At 39.4% G+C, this 27,793-nt stretch overlaps 1 protein-coding gene across 2 annotated transcripts; it reads right to left on the reverse strand.

The window, feature by feature from the left end:
* Positions 1-1,274: 1,274 nt before the first annotated feature.
* On the reverse strand, positions 1,275-26,566 carry LOC102492447 (cytochrome P450 2J2). 2 transcript variants are annotated; one of them, XM_006154919.3, is made up of 9 exons: positions 26,276-26,566; positions 24,358-24,520; positions 18,431-18,580; positions 17,897-18,057; positions 9,951-10,127; positions 8,865-9,006; positions 6,154-6,341; positions 3,776-3,914; positions 1,275-1,837 (listed from the first exon to the last, which is right to left on the reverse strand). In XM_006154919.3, the coding sequence occupies exons 1-9, from the start codon at positions 26,483-26,485 to the stop codon at positions 1,659-1,661; spliced, it is 1,509 nt and encodes a 502-aa protein (XP_006154981.1). In that variant the 5' UTR covers positions 26,486-26,566; the 3' UTR covers positions 1,275-1,658. The 2 variants fall into 2 exon arrangements, with proteins under 2 accessions (XP_006154981.1, XP_006154982.1); XM_006154920.3 differs by lacking the exon at positions 3,776-3,914.
* Between the last annotated feature and the right edge of the window lie 1,227 nt (positions 26,567-27,793).

Consider the following 27,793-nt stretch of genomic DNA (forward strand, 5'->3'; position numbering starts at 1 on the left):
TATAATCAGAGTACCAAAGAAGAAAACAAAGAGAAAGGACCAGCTACATTTTTGAAGAAATACTGACTGTAAAGTTCCCAAATTTCATAATGCAAAATTAATGTGCACATCCAAGAAACTCAATGAATTCCAAGTAGGATAGGTCAATTGGATTAGCTTTTCTTTGAATTCTAAGCAGCAAGAAACTTTGAAAAGCTCTATGGCCTTCTAGAGGGTACAGTTGTGAACTATTTAAATTATTTATAAATTTAGTTCTAACCACCTTTACAAGAATGATTTTTAACAGTTTAGTACAATTTACCATGGGGTGTTTTATTTGGTTGACTATGGCGAAACTCAACGAACCACCAGTGTTCCTTGGCTCTCCATTTTATGACCTTTATATTCTCTCAGCCACCCCACTCACTAGGAGTGAGCAGATTCTGATATTTGATTCCTTGCTATAAAATCCTCTATGAGGGCTTAGTGATTTAGGCTGGTAATACAATAGGTATTCATAAAATCTGTGGAAACTTTATGAAGAAACTGCATAGATTTAAAAACAATTTTTTACAAAATATTAATAAACACATACTTTAATTCAGCTTTCCATGAACTTTTGGTGTCCCCTTCTACTGGCCACTAAACTTTCAGTTTGCATAACAAAGTACTCTTACCACACAGTTAAATCCAATGTTAAATGGCTTGGGAATACATGCTGGGTGGAGGGTTTGAGACAAGGCAGTGGGATTCTTAGAGATGGCAAATAACTATCATTTCCAAATTTGTTCCCCATCCTGCTTCCCAGGTTTGGTTAACTGTAGTTGCTATCTACCTGGCTCTGGATCCAAGATCAATGTAAGAGCTTCTTTATATAAGTCAGCAACAGTTTCAAAAGCATTTGCTTTCCTTTCCATTAATGAGGGACTAATACTTGCCCTGCTGGACTCCCAAACATTCTCAGGCAGATACAAAATAAGCAGAAACAGAGCAATGAAGTGGGAGAGCCTACATGGCCAACCTCTGTGACTGTCTTTAGCATAAAAATTCTCTTACCTACTATTTTGATTCACTTTGACCTCAACCACCTCAACACACCAAAAGCAAATGAATACATGTCTAAAAAAAAAAAAAAAAAGGAATGGGCCAACAGGTAGCATAGTGGTTAAGGTGCTGGACTCCCACATGGCTGACCATGGTTTGAATCCCAGACCTGGTGGCTTTCTTTCTAACTTTCCCTTTTTCTCTCTCTATCTCTCTCTGGTAAAATTTAAAAATAAAAATAATTAATAAAATAAAACAAATAGTTATTTAAAGAAAGAAGGAAGATAACTTTCAACTCTAATTTTTAGGATGAACTTTATGGTTTACACACCACGTATAGTCCACTATTTCCTTTTATCTTAAAAGAATTTTCTTTAGGGAAGAAATCATTATGTTCATTTCATCTCCCAGATGAAAAGGTAAATCATTTAGCCCATAAATGATTTTCCTAAGGCTAGCTAATTTGAAGGTTATTGCCAAGTCGGGATTTGAGTCCAGGTCCCTCTGAATTTGTTTACCCTGATATTTTTCTCAGAGTCATTTTCATTCTGTCCCCTCACATCTTAGCAGGCACTGGTAGTTTCAGAGCACATGCTAATTCTTCTTGATTTTCTTTCTCCCACTTTTCCCCAACATCACACCCGAGGAACAGCACAGAGGCGGTGGCTGACAGGGGCAAGGGTAACGCCTGTTCTGAACTTCAGGCTGAGCTTTTCATTGTTTGGGGGTTTGAAGGTAAACTTTTGCAGAAGAGAAGTGAAGAAAATAAACAGCTCAGTCTTGGCCAACTGTTCTCCAAGGCAGGCCCGCTTTCCTGAAAGACAAAAACAGATAACAAGTGATCTTCTAGGTGTCCTGGATGCCTATAAGGGATTGATATTGTAGACTATATTCTGCCAAACCTGAGGAGAGGGAGAGCTTGTGAGATTCTGGGGCTATATATCTAGGATCTAATTTAAGTCCGACAACAAGCTGGGTTCACCAAAGAAAGCAGAAGTCCAGAATCATAAAATCCAATGTTTTCATAGATCAGGCAGGTGAGTTTCAGGTGTGGAGGTGAAAGTTATAGGACAATAGAGGCAGAAGGCTTGTGATAACTTAGAAGGTGAGTTTCCAGTCTAAAGGCTTTCAAAATTTACTTAATACAGAAAACAAAACAAAACAAAACAAAAACAAGGGCAGATTAAAAAAAAAAACCAATGAAACACTGTATTATTTTCAATCACTCTTGCTTTTAAAGCATGAACATCTATTAAGATTTCTCTCACCATGGTTGTAATGAATATTAGGTAAGGCATTATTTTTGTGGAAGCCACAGAATGTCACATTTCTAGCACTTCAGCATTTTATGGATCTGGCACAAAACCAAGCACCAGAATAATGATAAGAGGTGAAATACATAGTCATGATTTTTCTGATGACTCAAGAGAAATGACTACAGAAAGCAAGACTAGAAGGTAATCCTACAACATGTATCACCTTATATATTAGAGGGATTTGTTCAATAGAGCAGAGGTGACACGGAACCAGATGGAGAAAGATCAAGAGAATATAATTAGAATCAACCCAGTCACACCCAGGGCAGCACAGCACAGTGAGGAAGCATGGACTTTGGAGTCACACAGATGTAAGGGCAGTTCCAGTTCCTCCCTTTTTGAGCCTTAGGGTCAGTATCAGCAAAATGATGCTGTCTTAGTTATATTTTAAGTAAATGATAGATAAACTATCATACGTCCATAGTGTGGGTTCTATGTGGTATTCAGTAATTTTCGGGAGATAGTATGAGGAGAAATCCACGCTTCAGATCTAAGTAAATCTGGTCAGCATTGAGTCCCAGCTCTGCCACAGGAGTTTTATGATGTTAGTTTCCACACTTGGTTAGATCTCAGATCCCTTATTTCTGAAGTGATAGTAATGCAGACATTGTAACATATACACTAATACACACTTGTTCCATGAAGACAGTTCTGTTTTATCTCATTCTCTGATTCCTTCACTGTCATGTTTTCAGGGCTGAATGCTTGACAAAAGATAGATCTGAGTAAATGTTTATGGAATTAAGGAATTGGAGAACTATTTGAAATAATGTATGTAATATATCTAACATAATACCTGGGACTAAACTAAGAATTTTCATTATTGACTTTATGTTAGGAGTTAGAAATACTTTGAAGAAGTGGCTGGCTTGAAAATAATAATGAGAGAGTTTCATTCTTCCCTTCCATTCAAGTTGTATACCACATAAATTTACTAACTCAATTTTAAAAAATAACTAAAAAAGCCCAAGGCACTTCTGCAGGGACTCTTACAGAGTAAGACATAATCTAGTAAAGTCAGTGGCCTTCAGTGTCATGGCATGATGCCCACGTGGTCAGTACCCTAAATCTTTCCCTTGCTACCTTTTTTCTCATTATAAATAAGCTCTATTTCTGTGTGATGGGCAGCCCTTGAAAAGATCTGAGGGCATTGAGAAATTCCATAAAGATGCTAAGTGTTTAGTGTTCTTTGTGGGTAAGAAATGGTTTCTGGGTCTCTGTCTCTAGTGTTCTGGAAGACAGAAGAAAGATAAGCTGAAATTGCATCCAAAGCCAGGGAGAGTTTCAGACATAAGGGAAATTTAAAGTTATGCCCAGCCCAGGAAAGTGGGGATGGAATCACAATGAATGGAGTGTCTGAAGACATTCCTACTACAAAAGGGAACAGAATAGGGAAGGGGCCCTGCATTCTCACGGTCTTCTTTATTGCAACTAACCTAGTGAGAAAGGCAGAAAGGCTTCCTTTTTCTTGAATTGCCCATTCTCCAAAAAATGCTCTGGATTGAAGATGTCAGGGGTGGCCCACTCTGTGGGGTCCCTGTGCAGTGCAGTCAGATTGGTCAGGATCATGGTTCCCTAGAGAAGACAGCAAAGACTCAGGCAGGACTTGACACACACGATACACACACAACAGATGGGTTGTGTCCTCAGGCTCCCATGTAGTGTCTTAACCACATTGTGAAGTCCTCCATCTCCCCAAACCACCCTGTCTTGAGCCCAACTCCAAGGGACCTCCTGTGTAATGGGACAGGTAGCAGTGATGGGTTAGTATTGCCTGCTGGGAATTTTACCAGGGAGGTTGGCTATTGTTAACTACAGAATGGATCCTCTCTAAGTGAAGGACTTGGGACAGGACATGTAAGTATCAATGAGAGAGCACTGTGACATCTAGTCAGTCTGTGCTATGCCTAAATCAACTCAATTGTTCAACGGGGCCAGAACTATAGCAGCTACTCAAAGTAAAAATGGCTTATTCATTCGTTTCTCTCATTCGCTTCCCTTCAGTATCTAGTACACTGCACCCTCTCTCCACAGATGTAATAATAAATCATGTAGCCCAGGGAATGGAGCTCCATTCATCCAGGAACATACCAAGAAGTGAAGGTAACTCCCATACTGAGCTTTTCCTTCACTCTGCATTTGTCCACACAGAGCAAGATATGTCAACTTTACATTAAAATTTCCTTTTCTATCACCTCCATTTGATGTCCACCACCCTAGGTCAGGATGTCACCTTGAATGCCTAGACACCTGTACTAGTCTCCTAATTTTGCCCTTATACATCCTGTCTTGCCCCTCTCAGTCTACTCCACATCCTGAAAGCAGTGTGCTGTGCACAGGATGTAATCATGCCACACTCCCCACCCATTCACACCTCACATATGACACCCTGCCTCTCATCCTTCTGAGGGCAGACCTTCTCTTGAACCCTGACTGAGCGAACCTCCTTCTCTGTCTATACTCCTTCTACATGGCCTGCTTCCACACATAGCCTGTTCCCAGTCATCTCAGTGCCTTCTAAATGCTGTTTATCTTGCTGAGAATGTTCTTTCCTCATTGACAACAGGCTGACTCTTCACCATCCTTTGATCCTCAGTTCAAACATCACTTCCCTTTGAAGCCTTCCCTGACCACCACCTGCTCCTACTCACCACTCCAGCTCATCTGCATCTCTAGAGGGTACAATATGCTTCTCTTTTGGGAAGGTTCCATGGTTTGTAAGTTGGTATTTGCATGATTATATTGCTCAGGGCTGTTTTCTTAGACCTGAGCATTTCAGGTGCCTAATAAATATTTGGTGAATTAATAAAGAATAATGATTGCTATTTTAAGCACTTCCCATATTAAGCATGACATGCTCTATATGTATGATTTCATTTTACTTCTATGTAGATCCTCTGAGGTGGGTTGAAATACACTTTATTGGTAAATAAATTACAGCTCTCAGAGGTTAAATAACAGTTCCAAAGTCCCACAGTTCGATGAGGAAGAGCTATATTGAACTACATTTATCTGATGTCAAGGCCATGACTGTGGGCTCTGTTAACTTATAGTCAATTTGATTTCTTAGTTCCCAGGATGTATATTAAACTTGAAGCTAAGAGTTAGTGATAGGAGCTGGGCTGTTTTCCTGGAGTTGCTAGGAAAATGCAAAGGCACCTGGAAAATTTAAACCTCAACCTCACCTACAAGACGGTCAATCAGGAGATAGTAAAGGCAGTAACTGTTTTTCCTGAATCTGTCAGGACATTAACCAAGTAGTTTGCAATGGGTAAACTCTTGGGGTTCTAGTTCTTGAGATTGTCTCCAGCCTAGAGAATCCATAATACATGATATTATGTTAGCAAACCTGTATTAATGTGATTCTTTCACATTTTTATCCTCAGATATCCTTACACATTTTCATTCTATAATCCAAAGATTGTGAAGCAGAATTTTCCAAAGTCACTGTGGCAGGTCCCTAGTCCTGGGAGATGTTTTACAAAACCAAAAAATGGGTTTTACCCCAGAATCTGAGAACTGCTACCCACAGAGATTCACAAAGCTCCTTACTGTAGTAAAAACACCAAGGATCCCACGGCAAAGAACAGCTAGTTTCTGCCTAAACATATCTGACCTAGGATCCTCTCTTCTCCAGGGAGATTAATGTTTTAAAGATCATGCTTGGAGATAAAACCTGTATTATATCAAGTACCATATAACTTTCCTCATTTAAGAGATTACTTAAGACAAAAGCATATGTCACTTTTCAAGTTTGGCTTTCTACCATCTGAAAGATGGGCTTGACGATCCAAGGCTGGGAGTGTCTAATTACCTTGGGAAGGTGGTATCCAGCCAAAGTGGTATCGACTGTCACTTCCCTTGCAACATTCAGGGGGAGGATGTTGCCCATTCTCTGCACCTCATGGATGAAGGCGTTGGTATAGGGCATGGACTCTCGGACGGCCATGCTTGGCTGTTGCCACTGGCCAAGCACTCTGTCAATCTCAGCCTGCACTTTCTCTGGAAAAGAAGAGGAGGTTCTATAATTTTTTTTAACCTTTAATGCTTTCTTTCCAAAGATGAAGGAGTTCTCTCTCAGAGAGCATGTATCTCTGTTTGTTATCAATTCCTGACAGGGTTGCAAATAAATAGTTATTAACCCTTCTAATAGCTTGCTTAGCAAACGGCCAGCTTCACAACTTTCCATGAGCCTGGTTGGACTAAGGAATGGAATAACCACATCAACATGGCTAAGCTCACAGTAGGATCTTGTCTTAGTCTATTCAGGATGCTACAGTAAAATATCATAAACTGGGTAGCTTAGAAATGAAAGATACTTATGTGTCACAGTGCTGGAGCCTGGGAAGTGCAAGGTCAGAGCACCAGCAGATTCAGTGTCTAATGACTTGCTCTCTGGTTCCTAAATGGCAGCTTCTCACTGTGTCCTCAAAGGTGGGATAAGGTAGCGCTCTGTGTGTCTTTTATAAGGGCACTATTATAAGAACTATTCATTTAGTAAAGGCTACACCTCTAATAATATCACACTGGTACTTAGGATTCAGCATATGAATTTGAGGAGGGACACAAATATTTAGACCATAGAAGATTTACAGTCTAATTTCCCAGGGTGACAGATGAACATTAGTTGGGGGCTCTGGTGTACAATCTGGTGGCAAATGCTTACTCTACAACATTACTGCTGCAAATGCCTCAAACTCTTTGAGCTTCAGTTTCCTCATCTAACTAGTGGGGATAAATAAACTTTATCTCTAGGATGCTTTGAGATTTACATGAACTGGTTCAGATAAACCACCAAGAAAAGACAAAAAATTGGCTGGTTGTTCTCCAATATCCATTTTCTTCTTTCTCTAGAGAAACAGAGAGGTTTAGCTGGATACTTAGTTGTGCAGCTAAAGACAGTAGTTTCCAATTCTTTCTGTGTAAATGTGAGCACGTGACTAAGTTCTGAGTAAGAGAATGTCAATAAAAATGATATTTAATCTTTAAAGGAAGGGAGTGTGTGTCTTTCCACTTCTCTCCTTTTTCTTGGTGAAACAGTAGCCCTTTTGTTGTACCAATTCAAAGAGTGTGAAGAAGAGTTTCTTTCTGGACACAAAAGAGCAATATTAGATGGAGCTGGAACCATAGGGTTTTGCTGAATCCAGCTTTTTTTTTTTTTCCTGTCCATTAATAAAATTAAATAGGAAAATACACATAAAATTTACCAGCTTAGGGCCGGCGGGTGGCATAGTGGCTACATTGCTGGACCCCTACATAGCCAGCTGTGAATGGAATCTCAGACCAGTGGCTTGAAAGTCACCCTGGTATATGTGCAGGCAAGCCCAAGATCCTAGGAGGAGAATGGAAGAGAAGGGATTGTGACATGGACATCCCCACCAAAGGGGTTTTTTCCCTTTCCTTTTTACTGTCTCTGTCTCTTTCTGGCAAGCACACTTTATGTTATGGCAAAAATCTCTTGAAAAGAGTTATCATCTTAGTTATTTTTAAGTGCACAATTTAGTAGTGTTAATTACATTCACATTGTTGTACAACCAATCTGCATGCATATAAGGTATACTTGGTATATTTTTATATGAGAGAAATAAAGTCTGATGAACAAACTTGTCCTTAATACATAGAAAACATCAAGTTCTTTTCTATACTATTTGCATTTAAGGGAAAAATAGAGGGTCTTGACCTACTAAATTATCTTATGTCCTATTAATAAAATTCTACCCACAGTTTGAAAATCTGTTCTACAATTCCCACTCCTAATGTGTTATAAGCTGTTCGAGAACATAGAGGGAAAAAAATGATAAGTATGGTCATTACCCTTAAGTGGGCTAGGGTCTGTGGGGAAGCTATATAGCTAAGGTGCAATAAGTATAGTAATGAAGGCATATTAGGTCACTTCTGGATGAATTTAATGATAATGATTTCCTAGCTAGAAATCTGTCACCAGAGTGAAGTACCATCCTAGGGAAGTAGTGCTTGGACAAATTCATCAAGAAGAGCTAGAGAAATTGGGGAAGGAAATTCTTAGCAGAGGGAAAAACAAATGTCATGACAGAGAAGAACAAATAAAGACAGTACAAATCAAATGTCAAGTAATTCATTGGAGATATCATGCAGGGTGAGTGGGATTGAGGCTGGACAGGCAAGGAAGAGCACACCAGAGAGCAAAGGAGTTTGGATATTTTCCAGGAAAAGAAGGAAGGTATGCCTTAACAGAAGGGAAGGACTCCAACAGATTTTCCAATGAAAAGGTAATCCTTTCCTAGACTTATCAAAATGTCAACCGATTCCACTTTTTGCCCCCTAGATGCCAAGTTTCTTAGGGACTGTGTTAATTTGTCTTACTTGGACTCTTCACAATTGTGATAGAAAATATGAAGAATGTACCAGCTCCTAAGCCTGCTTCATCTTATGATCACTCTACTGATCTCTCCTTTCTATTACGCTCTTTCTGGCCCCAATTTTGTGCATCATGTTCTGAGAGGCATTGATCTGTCCAGCTCCAGATACACTCACAGACATGCTCACCTTGGATTTCGGGGTACACGGCCAGGTAAAGAAGACCCCAGCGCAATGTTGTAGAAGTTGTCTCTGTTCCAGCAAAGAAGAGGTCCAGGGTGGTGCAGATGAGATTTTCTTCATCAAAACTTGAAGTAGCATTGCTCTTATGCTAGAAAGGACAGTGTTGATTGGTTTATTCAGAGGATTCATGGTTGCCACTAAAGACAGGTGCTTTATCCTACAGAGGAGTTTTGGGAGAGAGTTCTTTTGACTTTTCCTTTGGCCTCCTCAAGAGACAGCATTATTACAACAATATTACTGTCATTTTCCAGTCCCAAGTTTTGGAAGCTAACAAAAAACTTCTGGCCCTTAGTTGGATGAAAATCAATACAACTGTTACCTTATGCAGGTTATTAGAAAGAGCTACAAAAATACACTAGGAAAAGAATGAGAGGTGAACATACTTTCCCAATGTCAGCCTTACCACTCAGTAGCTATGTGACCCAGGGCAAGCTACTTAATGTCTCTGTGCTTCAGTGTTTTTGTTTTATAAACAGAAACAACAATGTGTACCCACTAAGATATCATGATCAATTACATGAGACAGAGAGGTAAAAATAGTCAACAAATGTTCATACCGATACCAGAATGATGGTGGCAGATCTGATTGAGTTAAGGAATCCGAGTTGGAAAGATTGTCCTGGACCCTTCCAGTGGGCCCAGAGTAATCACGAATGTCTTGCTAGAAGCAAGAATACAGAGTGAAACTCAGAGGGAGAAGATATAAGGACGGAAGCATGGATCAGAGAGGAGACAAGAAACTACATTGCAGGCATTGAACAGGAAGGTAGGGGCCACAAGCCAGAGAATAACAGAAGGTAGAAAATTCAGAGAAACAGATTTTTATCCAGAGCCTCCAAAAGAAACCACCCTGTCAACACCCTAATTTAGCCCAGCGAATCTGACTTCAGATTTCTGCTATCTGAAGAAATAAATTTGTGCTATCGTAAGTGACAAAGGTTATGGCAATTTCTTAGAGTAGCAAATGGAAAGTTATTTATTCCTATTTGTTCTTTCACAACAAAACACAGGAAACAACTTTGTTTTCCTCACCTTTGCCATTTCCTTGAGGTAAGCATCAATAAAGTCTCTTGTTTCCTCAGGATTCCAGTCTCTCTTATGTTTTTCAATCACATGAGCAACAAACGATTTCAGTTTTTCCCAGTATCTGAAGAGAGTTTGGTGGGGTCCAGGAAGGAATCTCATTATTTGTGGGAAGATATTGTAGAGCTAATTGAGAAAAACAAAACAATCATGGTGTCCACATGATGCCACTTGTTATCGTTTAACAGAAACAATCTTCTTTTCCTTTTATTTGCTTAAACCTTGTTGTTTTCTTTTCTCACACACTCTTCTAAGTTTTCTAGATAGAATGTCAACTCAACACTCAAAACATACCCAGCCTCGAACCACTTCTCACCACAGACTGCCTGCCACCCACCAACCAACCACCAACATGGCTTAACTTGAAGCTGAGAAAATGTTCAATGGTTTTCCTGTTTCCATTCTTAACCCCATTCCCAACCTATTTTACACAGATTTGTCAGAGAGATTACTAAATAGTTTACTTACCTCGTTTCACTCCTTGATTTTCAATCCTTCAATGGCTTTTCACTACACTCAAAGTCTTACACCATTCCTCGGGCATATAAGCCCTGCTTGTATGTGCACCTCTCTCTCCTCTCTTCTATTGCTCCCCGTCATCTTACTCTTACTGCCCATGGTCCATCCACAATGGCTTGTGATCACAGCAAGGATGTTTCTGTTTTAGGCCAAATAGTTGCTATTTCGAACATATAGAAAACTCTTCCTCTGAAACTGTTAACTCCTGCCTCTTACTTTAGTAAGGCACTGCTCAAACGTTATCTTTTGGGAGCTGTCTTATCTGGTGATGTTGTAAGTATGAGCACTCCTGTTACCCTCTGTCTAGATCCCTGTCTTATTTTCATTCATGGCAATTACCACTAAAGTGTGTGTGTGTATTCGTGTATGCTCCCGCTACTATGATGTAGTGTATGTGTGTGAAACTTTACATTGTTTACTGAAATAGTGTGGGGTTTGCATACATTTTCTCAGATATCTGCTGGAAAACAAAAACAGATCAGATAGAATAATAAAAAAACTACCTAGACGTCAAATGAGATATGTTCTGCTGCATTCTAGCTATGTAGATTGGTAAAAATAATAATAAAAATGTAGCTTGTTGATCTTTAAGTAGCTGCCAGAGGGAGCCACAGTGATTCTGGGGACTGAATGGTGTGAGGAACAAGAGACCACTGAGCAATGAGCCGGCAGACCCATTCCTGTATTTCCTTGCACACTCCCAGAACAGCTTTCACATACCACGTTGCTTCATGTCATCTTTATAGGGCTGTGAAAATTAATGGAGATAGAGTATGTGCACTTGCCCATCAAAGTGCCTAGTATATTTGGGGACACTAAGAAATGCTTATTGCCCATACCTATTACTCTTTCACTCCCTCTAGGAGTTCTTCCTTCCTGAGACAGGTAGCTAGAAAACATGGTCACTCACTGAACTCTCCCATCATCCTCTTATCTGTCTTAATAAGAGGAAAACAAGTTGAATTGCTGACCTGAGGAATGTTGGACTACAAGCAAAAACAAAGAATGCAAGATATCTTTGATGATAATTATAATAACTCACATGTGTTATACCCTTTTATGTGCCAGAAATCATGTGAACTGATTTATCAGATTGGTGTGATGGGTCCATAACATACCAGAAAAAGATGTTTGTCAGAGGACTAAGTAGAAATAAATCCACTTCTAGATACATCATAAAGAAACTAACCATCAGTGAGGTCTTAAATGCAGCCAGAGAGAAAGAAAGAAGGAAAAAAAAAGAACAGTTTAAAGTTACATGTACCTCACAACGTAGCTGTCAAGTATACGAAATATAAATTGACAGAAATATAAGGAGTGATAAATAGATCCGTCATCTTAAGAGAAAATTTTAGCATAGTGGTACTCTAGTAAGCACAATAAAACAATAAAAGGAAGTTAATGTTGAAAGAACTGGACAGGAAACATCAAAGCTATTAATTATTTGATATAATATGATTGTCTGTGAAGTCATCCACAAATTAATTACAACATTGATATGAGCTTTTCAAAGCCAATTAATACAAAATTGATAACCAAAAGTCCATGCCAACGAAACAAAAAAGAATCAGAAAATCAGAAATTGGCATTTCCAAAGAAATAATGGATGCAGATAATGATCATCAATAATTTTCCTAGGCATTAGGTATAAAAATGGGGGAACCAGCACATAGCATAATGGCTACATCGCTGGACTTCCATGTAGTTGACCGCAGTTCAAATCCCGGACCCGGTGGCTTAAACTCATGCTGGGTGCATGTGCGTGCGTGCCCAAGATCCCAAGAGAAGAATGGAGGAGAAGGGATTGTAGCATGGCCATCCTTGCTGGGGGTGGTGTGTGATTTCTCGTTTTCTGTCTCTCTGTCTCTGTCTGTCTTTCTGGTGAGCACACACACCCTCTAGCAAAAACTTCTCAAAAAAAAAAATGGGTGGGGGATGATATAATAGATAGATCAGGCTGATAGCACATGAACGTACTGATCAACTTTAACATAAGACAAGCAGACAGTAAGTACCTTTTAGAAAGCATTTCTTCCAAAAAATAAACCTTGATTCCTATTGGTCTTCTAGATATAATTAGAGAAGTATATAAAACATAGGGATACAAGAACATATTAAATGCCAAAATAATGCAACCTGCAAAATCTGGAATGTGGAATACCTCGTAGGACAGATGACTCCATTTTGTCAATACATTGTAGGGCAAAAAAAAAAAAGGATACTCAGAAAGCAAAGGATTAAATGAGACTTGAGAAAAATTTCAAATAAATATAATATATTGACCTAGTTTAGATACTGATTCAAAAAAGCCAACACCCCCCCCCCAAAAAAAGAGACATCTGTATATTGGCTGGATGTTTGAAGATATTAACTATTGTCCGTGTTTTTGAGGTACAATGATATTACATTTTTGCTAAAAATTGTTTTTTCAGAAATATATGTTATAATATTTATGGCTCCAATCACTGAGATCTATAAATTGTTCCAAAATAGTTCACTGATGGGGAGCAGCTAGGGGGCACAGATATGGATGAAATGAGACTGGATACATTCTGAAAACTGTTGGAGCTTTTTGACAGGTACACAGTGATTTATGACTATATTCTCCCTCCTTTTTATATAATTTTGTAATTTTCAAAACTGAAGTGCTTTTTTCCTAACTGAGGTCATTTTTAAAAATTTTGATAATAGGAGGTAATGGCTAATTGACTAGAAGAACTGCACTCCCCTCCTCCTGCTTACTCAGGAGCCCAGGAGCAACATCGTGTATCCAATGTTGCCTTTTACAGAGCAGCTTCTCTAAACTTTTTAGACTAAGTGTGATGGAGGAGTGGGGGACAGTGAGTGATAAATAAAAGGGACCCAGGGATTTCTTCCACATGAGAAGATGGGGGACAGATAGTGCAGTTCTTATAATTCCCCTACTGATCCACAATCTTGCCCTGGGGACAAAAAGAGGAACTCCAGAAAACCCACCTACAACCCCTGTTGCAGAGACTTACAGCAAACCCACCCCAGGCTTCCAGGTGCACAGAGATGGCACATAGTTTCCAACTACCTTGCAGCCTTGCCAGGAGACCTGCCTAGTGTCCTCCTTTACCAATTGTGCCTACCATGCCCACCTGCATTGAGCCATCTGCAGAGAGGTGATGTAGCTTCAGAGAGAGTCAAGCTCTGAAGTGGGCAGCTTCCTTTTTCTCCAGAGATAGTATGCAACTGGCTGGCAAAACAACTAACCACCCTCTGCATCACATCTTTTCAAATAACACCGTCATTCTTCCTGTGGGCAACCTATCCAAGCCATTACTTACTTTCAGTTGATATTTTCACTTGCCTACATTCCCCAAGAGAAGGACTCTGTGATCCAGGAACTCAGGAAGCACATTACTGGGCAGCTACTCCCATCGGTTGGAGGGAACCCACCTCCTCTATAAGTGCGACACTAGTGCACAAATCAATCTTCATTCTCCCAAAACACTCATCTGGAGACTCCAGAGGCCCTTTGGTGGCTCTGTGAATACACAAATTATTCTATAAAGGCCCTAAACAAACAAACAAATAAAACACTGTCACTGAAGAAAGCTAATCATGAAATTAGGAAAAGTATTCTATCAGAAGCTAAAGAATTAACAGGGACACAAAAAACATGAAAAAAAAAACCAGGAAAATATCTCTTCTCAAAAGGAATATACTAACTCCATACTAACAGACAAAACAGAAAATCACGGCAAAATTGGAAATGGATTTGAGAATATTGACGATAACAAAACTAAATGTTATACAAATGAGCATAGAAGAACAATATCAGCAGATGGAAATACAGTGCATAAGATGGAAGAGAGAGTCAACAGAGAGATATATATCTTTAAAAAGAAAACAGATCTTCTGGAGATGAAGAATGCAAGATGGAAAAAAAGAATCCTGATTATTGCATAAGCAACAGGTTAGATCATGCAGAAAAAAGACTACCTGAACTTGAGGAGAGGTCTTTTATTATTTTTTTTATTATTTTATATATATATTTATTTTCTGGAGAGATTTTTGCTATAGGGCATGTATGCTCACCAGAAAGACAAAGAGACAGAAAGTGAGAAATCACCCCCCAGGGGGGGTGGCCACACTGCAATCCCTTCTCCTCCATTCTCCTCTCAGGATCTTGGGCACATACACACGAGCGCCCAGATGAGTTTAAATCACTGGGTCCGGGACTCAAACCGTGGTTGGCCACATGAAAGTCTAGCAACATAGTCATTACACTAACTGCTGGTCCCATAGGAGAGGTCTTTTAAAATGGTCCAAAGTATCAAAAAGAAAAAAAGATCCATTGAAATAAAGAGAACATGCACAAATTATGGGACATGATTCAAAGGCCAAATAGCCACATAATGAGTATCCCAGAAGGCAAAAGACAGGAAGAAAGAAGCATAGAAAAATTTATTGATGAAATATTAACTGAAAACTAATCTTTTACAAGATACAGAAATTCTGGGGACCAGCAGTTAGCGTAATGGCTATGTTGCTGGACTCCCATGTAGTCGACCGCGGTTTGAGTCCTGGACCCGGTGGCTTAAACTCACACCGGGCACATGTGTGTGTCCAAGATCCCGAGAGGAGAATGGAGGAGAGGGGACTGCGGCATGGTCATCCCCCCTGGGGGGGTGATTTCTCACTTTCTGTCTCTCTGTCTGGTGAGCGTACGCGCCCTATAGCAAAAACCTCTCAAAAAAAAAAAAAAAAAAGATACAGACAATCTGGATCCAGGAAATTCAAAGGATCCCAAACAAATCAACTTAAGAATATTGTCTCCAAGGCTTATTAGAGCCAAAAGGTCAAAGATAAAGAGAAAATCATAAAAGTGGCTAGAGATAAGAACCAAGTTACCTATAAAGGATATTTTATTAGACTAACCTCAGATCTTGCAGCAGAATACAGGCCAGGAGGGAATGGGGCGATGTGGTCCAAATTATGAAGGAAAAACAGTTTTAACTCAAAATGTGATACTCAGAAAAGTCTTCTTTCAAATTGAAAGAGAGAAACAAAAATCATTCCCAGAAACACATAAAAACTCAAAATAAAACAAAACAAAATATCCATCTCTTCTTGTAGGTTTTCCTGCTTATTAGTATATATTGGTTTTTAGCAATCTTTAATAATATTTTATATTTCTGATATTCATTATAGTGACCTGTTTCATTTCCAAATGTATTTAGCTGGACTTCTCTCTTTTTCTTAATTAACTAGTTAATTGTTTAGCCATTTTCTTTATCTTCTCATTCACCAATACTAGACCAACTCATCAAAACAATACTTACAGAAGTAATACATCTGGAAACAGAAGGAAGATAAATAGTACCTTGGAGACATGTGAAACTATAAAACTCACTAGTAATTAAAAATAAATCAAAAGTTGGTTCTTTGATAAGATAAAAATGATAAATAATTACCTAGATTACCTAGCAAAGAGAGAAAAGACTTAAATAAATACGTCAGAAATCAGAGGACATTATAATGAATATCACAGAAATATCAAATATCAATAGAAATTACTAAGAGTAAACCTATTCTAATAAGCTGGAAAACCTAGAAGAAACTGATACACTTCTTAATACATATAGCATACTGGGACCAGCAGTTAGTGTAATGGCTATGTCGCTGGACTCCCAGGTAGTCAACCACAGTTTGAGTCCTGGACCCAGTGGCTTAAAACTCACGCTGGGTGTGTGTGTGTGCGTGCCCAAGATCCTGAAAGGAGAATAAAGGAGAAGGGATTGTGGTATGGCCATCCCCCCTGCGGGGTGATTTCTCCCTTTCTGTCTGTCTTTCTGGTGAGCGTACATGCCCTATAGCAAAAACCTCTCCAAAACAAGCAAACAAACAAACCATATAGCCTACTTAGATTGAATCAGGAAGGTACAAAACACCTAAATAGTCCAATATCAAGAACAAATTGAATGAGGGGACCAGCAGTTAGTGTAATAGCTATGTCGCTGGACTCCCATGTAGTTGACCGCCGTTCGAATCCCGGACCCGGTGGCTTAAACTCACGCTGGGTGAGTGTGCATGCGTGCCCAAGATCCTGAGAGGAGAATGGAGGAGACGGGATTGTGGTGTAGCCATCCCCCCTGAGGGGTGATTTCTCGCTTTCTGTCTCTCTGTTTCTCTCTGTCTTTCTGGCACGCACACATGCCCTATATTTAAAAAAAAAAAAAATAAACCTCTCCCCTCCCCCTCCCAAAAAAAGAAGAAGAAATTGAATGAATAACAAATAGTCTCCCAACAAAGAAAGCTCTGGTCCATATGGCTTCACTGTTGAATTCTACAAATTGTTTATATAAAGAAAAAATTAACACCATCCCTTGTCATACTATTTGAAAAATCAAAATGGAGGAATCCCTTTCAAACTCATTTCTGAAGTCACCTTCACCTTGATATCCTTGATATCAAAAATAGATAAGAACACAACGACAAAAGAAAATTATCATCAACAACCTTAATGAATACAAATGTGAAAATATTTAGTAAGATACTGGCAAACTGAATTCGATGACATAATAAAAATATTATATAACATGACCAAGTAGGATTGTCCCAGAGATGCAAGAAGGTTCAATAAACTCTAAATAGTATTTTAATACCTCACATTAACATAAAGAAAACAAAAACCATATGATTATATCAATTGACACAGAAGCATTTGATGAAGTATAACATTTCTTCATGACTTAAACTCTCAAAAAACAGGTATATTAGGGATGTTGTTAAGACAATAAAGGCCATATATGACAAACCCACAGCTAACATCACACTCCATGGGAAAACTTTGAAAGCTTTTCCTTTCAAAACTGAAACACAAAGATGTCCACCTTCTTCAGTCAACCTAGTACAAAAAGTCTAAGCCAATACAATGAGACAGAAAGTAAAATAAAAGACATCTAAAATGGAAAGGAGAAAATAAAATTGTCCTTAGGTTGCATATAGTATGATTACATATATAGAAAAACCTAAAGAATCCACATAAAAACTCTTAGAAGTTATAAACAAATGCACAAAGTTGCAAGGTACAAAGTCAACATTCAAAAATCTAGCACCGGGCCACCTAGTGGCATGGTATTTGAATCCAAAACATGGTGGTGTGAAAAAACACAACAGGTGCATATGTATGTGAGCCCAAAATTCTGGAAAGAGAATGGGAGAGAAGGGATTGCAGCATGGCCATCCCCAATGGAAGTACTTTCCCACTTTCTCTCTCTCTCTGGTAAGCATGTGAACCTTCTAGCAGGAAACAGAAACAAAACTGTAGCATATGCTTTTGCCATTTGTGGCTGCAACTGGTCACAGTATCTTTAACAAAGATATGGAAAAGAAAACCACCTTACCTGGCATAGAAATGAAACCTCCAGACATACGACTTCATCCAGTAACTTCAGCAGCTCCTGAAACTGACCATCCTGGTACTCAAAGCGCTCCCCAAAGGTAATGGAGCAAATTATATTGGAAACTGCTTTGTTGATCTTAAAGTGAGGATCAAAAGACAGTCCTAGCAGTGGAAGAAGGAGGAGATGAATCCTTCAAATCGGATTGTTTCTATTTAATAGTTAAAAGTCCACTCTATATGAAATAACACATCCCTAGTACAGAACCATGTATGAGGCTCTGGCCACAGCATAATACACAATGTCTGAAATCTAGCAAGTCCTCAGGAAATGCCAGGGAAGTCAAACTGACAACCCAAGCTTAAATTCAGTAATATGCTTAGTGTCCATCTCCTTGAGGAGTCATGGTCAATTGTTCACTGTTCTACACTTGGTGCCTTGCTGAGGGCTGGGCACAGGGCAAGCACTTAGGCACTTAATATCTGTTTGATGAATGAATGGGCCACAGTGTCATGTGCTGTCTTGTGAAATGCTCACCATTCTCCTCCTTCATTGCCTCAGCGAGGTAGTGGGCCTCCTCCTGAATGCGCTCCTCTAGGCTCTTCTTTCCTAAACCAAAGTTCCTGAGTGTCATCAGGGTGAACCTTCTTTGCTCCTTCCATTCCTGGCCATTGGACATTATCACACCTAGGAAAAAGAAAGCCAATATTATGACATCTTAATTATATAAAGGGAATATCCAGTAAATGGTATGAGGATAGGTATCACACAGAAGAAGAGCATTAAGGTGCATAAAAATTATTCAGAGAAATAATCCCAAAGGAATGATATAATGGCTGAGATTTACTGACTATTTTAAAATGTTAGTCACTTCAGTAGGTAATTTTTTAATGCATTGTGCATTATTTAATTTAGTACTCACACAAAGTCTATGAAGCAGGTATAATTATTACCAACCCGCCATCATTTTACTGAAGAAAAAATTGAGGAACAGAAGGCAATGTTTAAAGTAAACTTCACGAGATCACACAGCCGGTAGGCAGCTAACTGGGCATTCACATTCAGATCTGCCTCATTCCAAAACCCAAGCTTCATTATTAGTTATGCATGTTCAGTCAAGTCCTTGAGTTATACTAGTACCAGGAAAGCACTCATGGATGAGACAAAATCCATACTCTTAAAGAAGCAAAGAAAGGGTTAGTAGAAGTGTCCTGTTGGAGATGGACCTGAAAAAATGGTGGACTGACTCAAGAAAGGAAAGATGGGGGCCAACCCAGTAACACAGTGGTTAGGTGCTATGGCTAAGGAACTGGATCCAAAATGGCCGACTCTGGTTACAATTTTAGCCCCCAGGACTTAAACCCACATGAGCACATGTATTTGTACACCCCAAATTCTGAGGAGATGGAGAAATGAAAAAAAAGTACTGCAGTATGATCGTATCCCATTGGGGGTTCCTTTTTTCCCTTTCTCTATGGCAAGCACATCTATCTTTGCTATTAAAAAATGAAGAACTGAATATTTTATGCAGACATACAGCATAGGCAAAACAAAACAAAAAATCTTGGAATGTTCAACTCACCATCATACACTTCATACCAGGTAATGCCATGCCCCTTTCCATTTCAATTACAGAGCATTCAACTCCTTTGAAGATATGGCTTTGGCCTCCACTATCTTGTGAAATAGCTCTCCTTGTTGTCAGATCCAGGGACACCTTTTGACCTCATCTTACTTGGTATTTTAGCAGCATTATCCACTTCTTTCCCTTCCCATGGTACTCTGAAACCACACGCTACAGATTTTTATCCCAGTTCTCTCCCATCAATTTCCTATACCTTTTGCTAGTTCACCTTGTATCAAACTTTAAAATGGTGGAGTTTTTTTAAAGAAATTTTTGCTATAGGGCATGTGCGCTCACCAGGAAGACAGAGACAGAGACAGAAAGTGAGAAATCACCCCCACCCCCAGGGGGAATGGCCACGCCGCAATCCCTTCTCCTCCATTCTCCTCTCAGGATCTTGGGCACACACGCACACGTACCCGGCATGAGTTTAAGCCACCAGGTCTGGGACTTGAACTGCGGTTGACTACATGGGAGTCCACCGACATAGCCCTTATGCCAACTGCTGGTCCCTAAAATGGTAGAGTTTTCAAGATCAAGTCTAACACTTTTTCTCCTTTAATTCTACATTCCAGAGAAATTATATATCTCCTAAAATTTGGTATAATGTCTCTTCGCAGTGGTATCTATTTCTGAGCTTGACTTGACCCATGAATGCAATAATTAACTGCTTGATTTTGCTGACATAAAGGCTTTGCAAACTCAGCATATCTATGATTGAATCCATGATTTTCTCTATACAACAACCCACCCAGGCAAACCAAACCAAACGCCTCTAAATGCTTCTCCTTTCTCTCACTGTCCCATTTAGGGGTCACCTTAACACCTCATTTTCCCTATATCTAGGTTATCCTGTGTTTTTAGGTTTACCTTCTAAATATCTTAAATCCATGTATCTTCACTGCCTCTTTTTGGAGCTAACCTACTGTCTTTTCTGGCCACCTCTATAGTCCATGTTATCACTTACTCTAACACAAGATGCAACAAAGTCTCTTTTCCCTTAATCTGTTCTCCACATGGCAGGCTAAATGAGTCTTAAAAATGTACAGTGTAAATATGGTAATTCACTTCTCTATTAAAAACCATTCAAGACTTCCATTGTTACTAGGGTTAAAATAAATAGCTTTAACAAGAAGTTGTATAAACTACTTATGGCGAAGCTCAGCAGCTTTATCTCCATTTACTTATGTCCATTTAATTTCTGTACTTACCACACTAGCCACCTTTTAATTCCTCAAGTTCACATCCTTCTCATTTCAGAGGCTTTTCATAATCTATTCTCTCTGCCTACTTATGTCCTCACTTTATTAAATGAATTGTCGAGAAGACTCCTCCATTGCAGATGAAAACTAGTGTTTTCAAGGAATAAGAGAAATGAAGATCGTCTGCTGATAATTCAGCACTAGCCTCTAGTTTTAAGTGGTAAAGTGCCCCCTCCATCCTTCCCTCTGTCTCCCTCTATCTCCCTCTGCCTCTCTCTGCCTTCTCATTTTATTTTTGTAATTTTTCCTTTAAAAATTTTTTAAGGTGAAATATTCTCTTGGCTTTTAGATCCTCCTTTATCTTGCTAATAATCCCCTTCTCCCCACCCCTCCAAGAGAGGCAAGGGGCAGGCCTTCAGAAGACTCCTCCATTGCAGTTGAGCATACTGTATGGTTTTTATTTTTTGCTTTTAAAAAAATAAATTTTTTGGTTGGTTTTTCTTTTTCTTCTTTTTCTCTCTCCTTCTTTTTTTTTTCTCTTCTCTGTTTTCTTATTCATTTTATTTTACCTTGTCACTTTGCTGTTCAGTCTCCATTCACTGAGTGTCTAGATGGATCTAAGGGAACTATAGCCAAACATTTAAATACTATTAGGATCAACATATTTCTCAATACCCACTGAATCTGCTGCACAAAGGGATTAAAAATGGACTGGCAAAGAGATTGCAGATCACCTCCTCCTGCATGCTCCTGAATGCTCAGATTAAACTTCTAGAAATTAGGAAGAAGTATATAACTCATTGAACGACTAGAAATCACTGCAAAGGCACAAGAAATATGAGAAACCAAGATAATACCTCTCCCCAGGGGAAAAGAATAACTCCTCTTCATCCACAAACAGTTCAATGGAAACCATGGAAATGTCTGATAAAGAGTTTAGAATATTCATAGTGACAAAGTTAATAGGGATTCAAGAAAAGAGAGATAATGAACTCCAGAAGAGTCAGGAGAATAGAGCTGGGGAGTTCCAGGAGATGAAGAAGTTCTTTCATGATCTGAAAGAGGAAACACACATCATAAAAAAGAATCAAATAGAACTGTTAGAGATGAAGGCTGTAATACAGGAAATCAAAACCTCCCTTGAAAGTATTAAAAACAGAATAGATCATATAGAAGATCAAATCTCAGATGTAGAAAACAGAATCGCTGGGCTAGAAAAATTCACCAAAAAGACTGAGAAAATATTCCAAAAAAATGAGGATAATACATGAGAAATACCAGATACCATCAAACATCCAAACATCCAGATACTTGGTATCCCAGAAACTGAAGAGACTAATAAGGGCATTGATAATATATCCCATGAAATCCTGGAAGAAAATTTTTCAAATCTAGAGAAGCATTCAAAGATCCAGACCCAAGAAATACATAGGATCCCAAATAAAATCAACTCCAGAAGATCTTCTCCAAGACACATTATAGCCAGATTGACCAAAACTACAGACAGACAAGGAACTCAGACTGGCAAGAGAGAAATGACGAGTTACCTACAAAGGATATCCCATCAGGCTAACAGTGGACCTCTCATTGGAAACAATGCAAGCAAGGAAAGAATGGGAAAACATATTCAAAGTGTTGAGTGAACAAAAATTTCAACCAAAAATACTATACCCAGCAAGATTATCCTTCATGTGGGGAGAGAAGACAAGAATATTCTCAGATAACAAAACCTGAAAGAATTTAGAGACACCAGACCAGTTCTCCAAGAAGTTCTGAAGGGAGTGTTATATCAGGAAAACTAAAGTCAGACACACAGAAATAAGAGTTAAAAAACATTTAAGAAAAGGGCCAGCTTAATGGTAGGTACAAGTCCAGAGTTTAATATTATCTCTCAGAACTTAAACGAAAAGCTTGGACCACAACAGAAGTTAGGTTAAGTACATGAGACTGAGCTGATGAACAAATGTTTGATTTGTTAGAATTTTATGGCTTTTGACTGAAACAATACTGATATTTTTCTATGCTTTTTAGTACAGAGATAAGGATTTCTGTCTTCTCTTGAATTGTCAACAGATCCAGGTAACTACTATTTGAACAGAATCCTAACCTGCTTCCTGGCTTTAAGTCTTAAGCAAAGTTCTCTTAACATTTTTTGATTTTGATTTATTAAAGCTAAAACTACCTTTCTTGAAATTAAAAAATATATTTAAAAATACCGATTTAATGACCACAGTAAGCTATATAGCCTCACCTAGGTGCTATTTTATAGTATATTCATTCTACTCAGTTTCATGTCTAAAATCAAACATTTGTTCACAGATATTTATATATCAGCTGAATTTGTTATTGAAAGTAGTTAGATCAATTATTTTGTTAATCAATAAAATGTGGGAGAAAATAAAAAGAATAGAAGCAACTGCAGATACCAGAGATAGAGAGGGAGGAGGGTGGGATATGGCAGAGGGTGAGAAATGGGGAGGGGAGAATATATATATGAAATAAGAAATGGAAAATTATTTGTGATGATAACATGCATGACTAAGCCATTATACAGTGTATTCTGGATGGAAAACACCATCTTGTATGCTGTGATGATGTTCAGTGAGTAAATGCAAAGTAAATAATATTTTTTTAAAAAAAGAAAGTAATGTGGAGCTCAAAAGTTACTGACAAGTTTATTCTCTTAATTTCTGTGAGGTAACATGGTGTTTGTTTTATAATAAATCTGACCTGTACATTCAAAAATAAAATAAAATAAATGAATTGTCATTTACTTACATTACTATTTCTTGAATTCCAAGACTATATTACCTCCCCTAATAAGTATGCCTTGTACTAATCTTCATAACAATATAGGCTTTTAATTACTGTAGTTAACTGATTCTGTCTTTCTTCTAGTAGAACATAAGCTACATAAAGACATGGGTTTTACCTCTTCTGCTCACTGTTCTATCATTCCTGGGTAGCACCATGCTTCATGTGGCAGGTAACACAGGTAGTGGATACCCTATTAATTGATGAAATAGTGAAATGGTACATTGAAAGCACCTAAAAAACGGTGCCTTGATAGAGTAACAGTGTTGAGATTTGCATTTGGATGTTTAAATGCTTAGTTTTATTTTATGGTAAAAGTCTTAAATACTCATGCTAACCTATTCTAATATAAACTTGGAAACTCGAGACAACCTGTGGGGCATGGACTTAATGACAGAGCCTAAGAGACAAGGGGCAAGAGGTTGCAGAAGCAGAAGGAAACAGATCGACATCATTTATCTGAGGCAGAAGTCTGGAATGGGAAAACAGAACACATTGTGTTTTCCTTACACTGGGTGATATGGGTACTTCACAATCAAAGCACCCTCTGCTATAACCGGGTGATACGGTTAGTTCAAAATCAAAGCACTCAGACTGAGTTTGTGTGGGACATGTGATTTCTCCCAAATCTCTATTAGGGTGAACTCTGCCAGATCCTCTAGAGGGTACCTTCTTCAAGGAAATGTGGACACCAAGCTACATTTAGTGGTAGAAATCGTATCATGGGGCTGGATTCAGAGAGTATTAGAAAATTACAGTCACAAGCATTTTTAACTGACCATTAGAATATCAAACACACATCTTACATTGGTCAAGAGACTTACCCCCTTTCTTAAAGACATGTTCTCGAATAGGGATCATGGGCCGGTTCATAAAGTTTTGTTCCATGTGGAAAAGGACTTCTTTGATTAAGGGCAATCCGCTTACAACAACAAAAGACATGTCACCAATCTGCAGGTTCATAACGTCCCCATATTTCTTCACGTACTGTAAAACAGTTAAATCACCTTTGACTATGCACAAGTCTATGGGCTCAGGAATGGAGAGTGTGTGTGCGTAGGCAGAGGGGCTCATATTGAGGGGAGCGTGTGTGTGTGTGTGTGTATGTTAGTATGCACTGGGTTTGAAGGGAATGTTTCTGTTTCTAATTCTCCTCCACTCTACTTGACTTGGATTCAACTCCCTTTATGATGCGGAAGTTTCCTCGTAAAATATTTTATCATGCATCTAACCAACATGAACTGAGTGAGTTAGTCTCCATGTGTCCCTAGAACAAGGCATGAGGTTACTGTAATAACATAAACGAGGTTTCTAAGCTCAAACATCCCAGAGCCTAGTGAAAGCAGATAATTCAACCTATCTGACCCACCAAAGAAGATTGAGAAATCTTGAGTGGAAGTCTGATGTAGCAAGCATGGACTCCTAAGTAAATAATTTGTTTAGCGAGAAGAGAATGCATCTCTCCTAGACAGGACATAGGCAATAGAAACACATGATGGGCAACAGGAAGTACATTGCCATGTGGGACCAGGAATGGAGAAAACACGCTAGTTCTGTCTAGCTTTCAAATTCTGTGACTAATCATGTCATTTAGCGTTACTTGTGGCATGTTTTTCACATTGGGCGATAAAACCTTATCCATCTGTACTTGAATATAAAGTACTCCAGGCATTTTAGGGTAAGGGGAACTAATACTGGTGGCATGCTGACTCTAAGCCTCATGACTGCTGACCATGCGCTGTGTTACTTAATGTTCACAACCACCTGTCAGAGTGCTGTCTCACATCAAGGGACCTGCGCTGAGTGGCAGGGAAACCAGGTAGGTGAGGATTCATGACAAAGTGTCCGATGCCTGAGAACACATTACAGAATTCGGAATTGTCAGAGTTAGGGATTGCTGGTGGGAGATTCTGAAGAGGGGGAAGGAGACTGCCTCAACAGGTCCTAAGTGGGTATAGGGGCTGACCACTGTTGGGGGAGGCGGTGCGAGGCAGAGAAAATTTAAGGAGAGGAATGATATTTAAAAATTATTATGTGGGGCCAGCTGTGTACCCTAATGAAGAGAGCCAGATCCCACGTGGTCAAACAAGGTTGAAGCCCTGGCCCCATAGTTTGAAAAACACAATGGGCCTGGCCCTGCGTGTACAGAATCCTGACCAGCTGGAGGAATGAAGAGATTGTCAACAATGACTCATTGAGGAACTGGAAGAGGGTGCTTTCTCCCTCCTTCTCTCTCTCTCTTGCTCTTTTTGTCTCTCTTTAGTGAGTGCATGCATCCTTTGGCAAATAAAACTAGAAAACATAATTATTTTAGTGCAAGTGCATTGCATGAGAAGGAAAAGGCTTGGGACTAGGGGCTCCTCAGCGTGATGCTGGGGGTAATCAGGTTGAGAATTGCTGAGGATTTAGGTTCTCTATCATCATCTCACCATAGGAAATGCAGACCCTGAGAAGGAAAGTATAACATTTTTCAGAATAATAATATAAACAGGATAACACAATCACGTTATAAACAAGACGTTCCAATATAGTTTAACAAGATGAATTTAAAAATGTAACACTTCTTGCACACTTAGTTAGCATTTAGTAATAGTCTGCCCCTAGCAAGCTCAGAAAGAGTAACTCCCACTGACTAATAATGAAAACGAAGTTCAAAACATAGCCATCCACCCCTGGGTCCCCGTCCCTGGGAATGTCCCTTGTCCTGCAGATCACTGTCAAGGCGTGTTTGCCTATTCCTACCTTCTGAAGTTTCAGGTGCGCCTGCTCAAAGTCCAAATGCAACAGGTGGCCCAGGAAGGGCAGGGGCCAGGGCCCTGGCGGGTAGTTCTTAGGGTGCCGCCTTTTGAGGAAGTCAGCAAAAAACAGGAAGACGACAGCGCCCAGCAGGAGGGTCCGGAGATGGAGCACGGACCAGAGGGCGGTCAGCAGGGAGCCTACCTCCGGGAGCATGTCTCAAATGTCCGCTCGCTCTTAGCTGTTGGATCAGACTAGGTACCCTACAGTGCCCGCGGGGGAAGAGGGTTCCTCGCTTCACCGCAGCTCGGCCCCTCCCACCACCGCAGCTACGCCCCCGCCCATCCGCCGTGCCCCGCCCCCGTCGTGTCCCGTTCACACCGGGTCCCCTCACCACGCCTCCGGCCTCAGGCAATGATGGTGGGCCCCTGTATTCCAGGAGGAATCTTCCAGGGTCTCATAAAATGCCAGGCTAGAGCGGTTACTTTTCTATGTATTTGGGAAACCCCTCTTTCTGCCACACCTTTGAGGTTCTTGGGTTTAATATTTCAATGCTTTCCAGAAAGTGCCACAGATATTTTGAGTTCTTGTTTTTCAGATTCTCACTAGGTGGTGAGAAAGTGACTGGTAAATCAAATGAGAGTAGCATGTAGTATTTTGCGAGTTCTAACCATATGCCAAGCGGTGCATAGTATGCTTCTTTCCATATTTTTTTTAAGACAAAATTATACAGGAGTTATTCCTAATCTCATTTTGGAATCGAAGAAACAGGTTATGTACTAAATACAAGGTGTGTAAGTGAATCCAGTGATCTGAAACACATCTAAACGGGCTCTGCATTTGACAGTGTGTTGTGATTTAAAAGCATCACACCAGACTGCTACAACTGAGCATAGTCTAAAATAGGTACTTAATGAACATTTCTAGAAGGAAAGTCTTAGTCCTGAGCCTTTTGATCTATCCTGTGACGGTCCTGGCTGAAGCTGCAAGGGTGTTAGGTCTTCAGGTTCCAATGACCGGAACCATCCGGTGGTGCCTACAAGGATCTCACCCTTTGCAAAATCCTCAAAACAAGAGGCTTAGATCTGGAATACATTTGTAATCTCATGTACTCAACGTAGAGAGGCACATTCCATTTAATATTTGCTTAAGTACTAAATGAAATGAAAGTGAATTGAAGTCCCTTCCTGTATCTTTTCAAAGTCCGGAGAAAGATAATGGCCAAAGTTGGCTAGTATCCTTCCAGTCCTCATTTCCTCATTTTACTACAGCGATTGCAGCCATATAGTCTTCTTATATTCATATATATGTTATTTTTAAAGAATTAGTCTACAACCGCCTTTTTAAAAGAGAAGAACCTGTTTATGTATAATGTGTTGAGATCAACTCTGATTTATACAGCAGTTCCAACACATTGAATTTAACAGCTGTGCAGTATTCTATTCCTACGTTACAATTGACCTATTCCCATGACACTGGACATTTTGGTTTGTTATCTCTCTTCTTCCCATTTTAATTTTTAAT

The sequence above is a fragment of the Tupaia chinensis genome, unplaced genomic scaffold (assembly GCF_000334495.1).
Source record: "Tupaia chinensis unplaced genomic scaffold, TupChi_1.0 Scaffold000425_1, whole genome shotgun sequence".
In the NCBI taxonomy this organism is placed as follows: Eukaryota; Metazoa; Chordata; class Mammalia; order Scandentia; family Tupaiidae; genus Tupaia; species Tupaia belangeri.